Raw genomic sequence first — 5,473 nt, forward strand, 5'->3', positions numbered from 1 at the left:
GAAATTTGGGAGAAGTTGATTCAGTTGTGTGAAGGTAGCGACCAGAGTAAACAAAACAAACTTTCAGTTGCTGTTCAGAAGTTTGATAATACCAAGATGAAAGGTACAGAACCAATGAATGAATTCAATGAAAGAGTGAGCTGCATCGTAAACGGACCGAATGCACTAGGAAATGTGCACTCAAACAAAGAGACTGCTCTAAAAGTTATGTAAGACCTTCCCAAAGAATGAGATGTCAAAACTATGACCATGAGAGAATCAAAAGACCTAAACAAGGTAGATGTAGAGCTCAATTTCAGTACGCGTAAAACTCATATATTTATTTTACTTATTAAATTATTTAATTAAGTTTAAAATGATTTTTAGTTATGCATGATTTATTTAAATGTATTATTTTAAATTATTTATGTTTATGTGATGCAAGTTAAATATTTTCTTGTGTTTCATTTTTCAGGCGATTATTCGATGCGGGATTGCGGAAAAGAGACCGGCGACGATTTTTGGTAATTTTAAAATATGGTATTTTATTTTTTAGTTAGGTTTGGGCATTTTAAATCCTAAATTATTATTTAGTGATTTTAGGATTGTAAAACTTTTAAAGTTTAGAAAGAGTGCATTTCATTTTAAATTAAGGGATTTTATTAAGTTAAAAGTGAGTTAGCATTTTTAATTATTTTTAAATTATTAATTAAGCACATTATTTCCCTAATTTACTCCTAAACTCGTGCACACACCCACTAACACACACACATTCACGCCTACACACACACAATTCCTTACACTCCCATTTCAGATTTTTATTGGAGAAACCTAGGGTTCTAAGAACTTCAGCAGCTTCCCCTACCCTCCCTGATTTTCCCAGCGATTTCGTTTGCTTTTCTTCGAGAAAATTGTGCCACGTTCGTCCCGGATTGTCTCTCGCCCTTTCTCGTTTCGGTGTCGACGTTTCGGTAACGTTAATTATCAAAAGGCATGTATATTCTATTATTCCTGCGTCTATCTTGTCATATTATATGTTTTGGTGTTTATTATGCACAAAAATATATGTATGATGTACAAAGTTTTAGCAAAAAATTGGTTGGATCGGTTTTCAAATAATTTTTGGATCTAAAACTCAAATTCTGATGTCTTTCCGTGTGCTGCGAATTTTTAGTCGCTTATTTTGAAAAACTTTCAACATATAAAACATAAAACTTTTCGATACATTCAATTGGAAAGTAAATTAGAAATATTTTGATAAGAAATTAGTGAGTTATGATCGTTTTTGTGGTATTGCTCAAACTGCGTTTGTCTGAAAAACGCGTTCTTCATGTGTTCTTGAAGTTTAATTGTTGCAGGTTTTGTTGGGGATCGACGGGTGTTTGCTGGTGTGTTTAAGTATGTTGAGTATGATGCTGGGATTGTTTTTGGTGTATCACTTAACATCGATAGGTACTTGTACGCATTAGAAGTCGTAGGATGCGTTTTGGGTGTCAAATGTCGTGTTCACGGATTGGGTTGCGTTGTTTGTGATGCGTAGATGTTTTGGGGTGTTTGTTTGAGTTGAATCAGTGCTTTAGCATCCTAGGAATGAGTCTTGGGGTAGGATTAAGTCACAAGTGTAGGGAATTCCTTTTGTTCACGATTCCAGCACCTACACGGACCCGAAGCCGGACCTGTACACGGGGTCCGTGCCCTTTTTCCTTCAAAATGCGAATTTCCAGCATGTACCCGAACCCCTATCCGGACCCGTACACGAGGCCCGTGTACCCCTTTAATTTTTTTTTTATATATGAATATAAAATATAGGATTTGTTTTGTGGTTATGAATATGAAACATAGGATTTGGTTTGGAGTTTTATGTCATGTTTTAGTACGATGATTAAACGAGGTCAAGTCCGGAGTGATCTAGAATGCCATAAGCTATTTATTTACTTCGGTGGTGAGCACGAGTACCTACGTCTAAGCTATGAAAGATAAGGGTTTGAACTCATGTTAGTATGTGCAGCAGTGGCCCCGAGCGAGATCCAACGAATCCCTCAACGCCATGTATATATGTTCGACGTGCAAAAAGAAAATATTTTGAAGTTTTTGAGGTTTGATAAATTTCTTGTGACCAAATTATGAATGGGTTTGGAAGTCGGTGAACGTGGCCGAGGACCTCTCCACCCCGGTAAAGCATGACCGATTTTAGATCAGGATTGGAAAGCGGTAAAGAATGACCAGGGACCAATCCACCCGTTAAGACATGAACGAGGATCTCATGTCTGTGGTAGTGGACTTTCCCTACCAGCCCAGTACTGTGGTTTAGTCTGATCAGGCACTTTTATGTATGGGTCACTTGCTTTGAAACATATCTTTACGCAAAATGATGTTATGTATGCTCAAGTATGTATGAAGCAAGCATGTTTATGAAAAAGTTTTATGATGATGGCATGTCTATGTTTATGCTACTACGTTCAAGTTTCAAGTATGTTTATGTTATTACGTTCAAGTTTCAAGTATGTAAGCCCTACTTTAAAGATGCATCTTGTTTTTAATGTAGTACTTGTTATATCGAGTTTATACATGTTGAGTCTTTAGACTCACTAGATTTGATCGATGCAGGTGTTGATGACTTTGACGAGACGAGGGGTGGGGACCAATGAGCCGGCTTGGACTATGCAGGGGGCTAAACCCGAGGACCGCCCATGTTTTAAGATTTTATGCATGATGATTTTTAATACTCTGATTTCATGAAGTGGTTTGTGATGTTTAAACGATAATTACTTTTGGAAAACTTGGTTTCGATTGTTTTTATTGCAAATATTTTTAGATGAGCAAGTTTTTTAATGCAAATTTGAAAGTTTATTGTGTATTAAGAAAATTTTTGTTTTTATGCAAATTTTCAAGTAGTTCAAAATATGCTACGTTACAGTTGGTATCAGAGCGGTGTTCTTGTAAAGGGTTACGCCTATTGCCAGTTGCGAGAAGCTCAGGAAGTCACACCTCAAGTCCGTATAACTCAGTTCTTCGCATAGATTGCGGAGAACCAGGCTGCAGTGGACACAAGTACGAGGCATAGACCTGAGGCTGTGTATGAGAGGTTCAGAAGGATGGACCCAAAGGAGTTTTTGGGGACCGCTGACCCGATGATAGCCGAGAGATGAATTAAATCCATGGAGATGATTTTTGTATTTATGGAGCTGCAAGATGCAGATAGGGTCAGGTGTGCCACATTTATTCTAACAGAGGACGCCAGACTGTGGTGGGAAAGTGCATCAGTGTCAGTGAACTTACAAACACTGACGTGAAATGGGTTCAAGGAGATTTTCTACTCCAAGTACTTCACTGAAGAAGTAGCTCCAGCCTGACCAAGGAGTTTATGTCGCTGCGACAGGGAGACAGCAGTGTGGCAGACTTTGTCAGGAAGTTTGAGAGGGTGTCACTTTGTGCCCCTGATTACAAATGACGTCCGGGAGAAGCTGAGGCATTTTATGGATGGATTGTGGCCGATCTCTCGCCGTGATGTTCGAGTTGCTGGTCCAACGACTTATGCAGTTGCTGTGTCGAGAGCTTTGGCGGAAGAGCAGGACCATAGGGACATCGAGGTCGATAGACAGGGCAAAAGGCCCTACCATGTGCCTCAGCAGCAGCAACAGCGACCTCAGTTTATGAGGCATTTCCCAGGACACCAGAGGAAGAGACCATTCCAAGGAACGTCGAAAGGCAATGGTCCTATTCCTCAACAGAAGGCTCGAAGTGCAACTGCCATCATTCGGGGCAGTGTTTATTTGGATCGGGCAAATGCTTCAAATGCGGAGCCAGCAATCATATGCTGAAAGAATGCCCAGAGTGGAGGCAGCCAACTCAGGGGAGAGTCTTCGCCATGCAGGTAGAGGAGGCGAACCCAGACACGACATTATTGACAAGTAAACTCATTGAATTAAGCACCGTATTATTTTGTCATGCATGTTTTAATTTTGATTTTGGGATTATTAGTGCGTTAGTTAGTATTTTGGTGACTGGGTGTAAAGATTTCTACTGTGCTTGAGGATAAGATTAGAATTTTTTGGATATAAGTTTTTGTGTTGTACCAACGTCTCTCGGGAAATATTTTCATAAAGAGAGTATCCACGAAGACCTTGAAAGATTCAGGAGCCACTCATTCTTTATTTCAGATACGTTCGCTAATCATCTGGACGTCAAGTCTATTGGACTCGACGTGAGCTATTCAATGACAGTCCCATCAGGGGAAGAATTATCAGCTACTAGCGTAGTCAGAGACATCGATCTCGAGCTGCAAGGCCACCTAGTGTATGCTGATCTAATCGTGTTGCCGATGCCAGAATTTGATATTATCTTGGGAATAGACTGGCTGACGAAGAAGAGAGTTTTTATTGATTTCCAGAAAAGGTCCGTGTTGGTAAGACCTTTGGACATGGAGCAGTTTCTCTTTGAACCAGATAGATGGAGAAGTTTCTCTCCCATGATCTCTTGTATGCAGGCACGAAGACTTATTCACAAGGGGTGTCAGGCTTTCTAGACAAGTATTATTTCTGCACCTGACGTACCCACTCCGTCGATAGCTGATGTGCCAGTGGTCAGAGATTTTCCTGACGTCTTTCCAGAAGACGTCACAGGCCTTCTACCAGAGATAGAGGTGGAGTTTTCTATTGACCTTGTGCCAGGCACCGTGCCAATCTCAAAGGCACCGTACTGGTTAGCTCCAGCTGAGATGTTAGAACTCAAGCAACATATTCAAGAGCTCTTGGATAAATAATTCATTCGCCGTGGTTTCTCACCATGGGGCGCGCCAGTGCTCTTCGTAAAGAAAAAAAGATGAGAGCATGAGGCTGTGTATCGATTACCGAGAACTGAGCAAGTAACGATCAAGAATAAATACCCACTTCCAAGGATCGAGGAATTATTTGATCAGTTGCAGGGAGCTACAATGTTCTCTAAAATAGACCTTCGATCAGAGTATCATCAACTGAATGTAAAAGATGTAGATGTTCATAAGACGGCCTTCAGAACTAGATATGGGGATTACGAGTTCTTAGTGATGCCGTTTGAACTGACGAATGCTCTAGCAATATTTATGGACTTGATGAATCAAATTTTTCAGCCCTACCTAGACCAGTTCGTCATAGTATTCATTGAAGACATTTTTCATTCACTCGAAGAGCCATGAGGAGCATAGTCAGCATTTGGGTACAGTTTTTCAGGTCTTGCAGAGTCGCAAGCTGTTTGCAAAATTCAGTAAGTGTGAATTTTGGTTTGAGAAGGTAGCATTTTTTGGTCACATAATATCTAGCAGTGGCATCGAGGTGGATCCAACGAAGTTAGTAGCAGTTAAGGAATGGGTTGAGCCAAAGAATGAGTCAGAGATCCGCAGTTTCCTAGGCTTAGCTGGCTACTACAGGAAATTCAATCAAGGATTTTCTTCGATAGCAGTGCCACTCACTTCATTGACTAAAAAGAATGCTAAATTCATATGGAGTGGAGAGTGCCA

At 40.3% G+C, this 5,473-nt stretch overlaps 1 protein-coding gene across 1 annotated transcript; it reads left to right on the top strand.

Moving 5' to 3' along the window:
• The first annotated feature begins 4,195 nt into the window (after positions 1-4,195).
• LOC140805617 (uncharacterized) lies at positions 4,196-4,741 on the top strand. The gene is made up of 2 exons (XM_073161878.1): positions 4,196-4,457; positions 4,548-4,741. Exons 1-2 carry the CDS (start codon positions 4,196-4,198, stop codon positions 4,739-4,741), a joined length of 456 nt encoding a protein of 151 aa, XP_073017979.1.
• Positions 4,742-5,473: the final 732 nt, after the last annotated feature.

The sequence above is a fragment of the Primulina eburnea genome, chromosome 1, assembly GCF_022965805.1.
Source record: "Primulina eburnea isolate SZY01 chromosome 1, ASM2296580v1, whole genome shotgun sequence".
Taxonomy (NCBI): domain Eukaryota; kingdom Viridiplantae; phylum Streptophyta; class Magnoliopsida; order Lamiales; family Gesneriaceae; genus Primulina; species Primulina eburnea.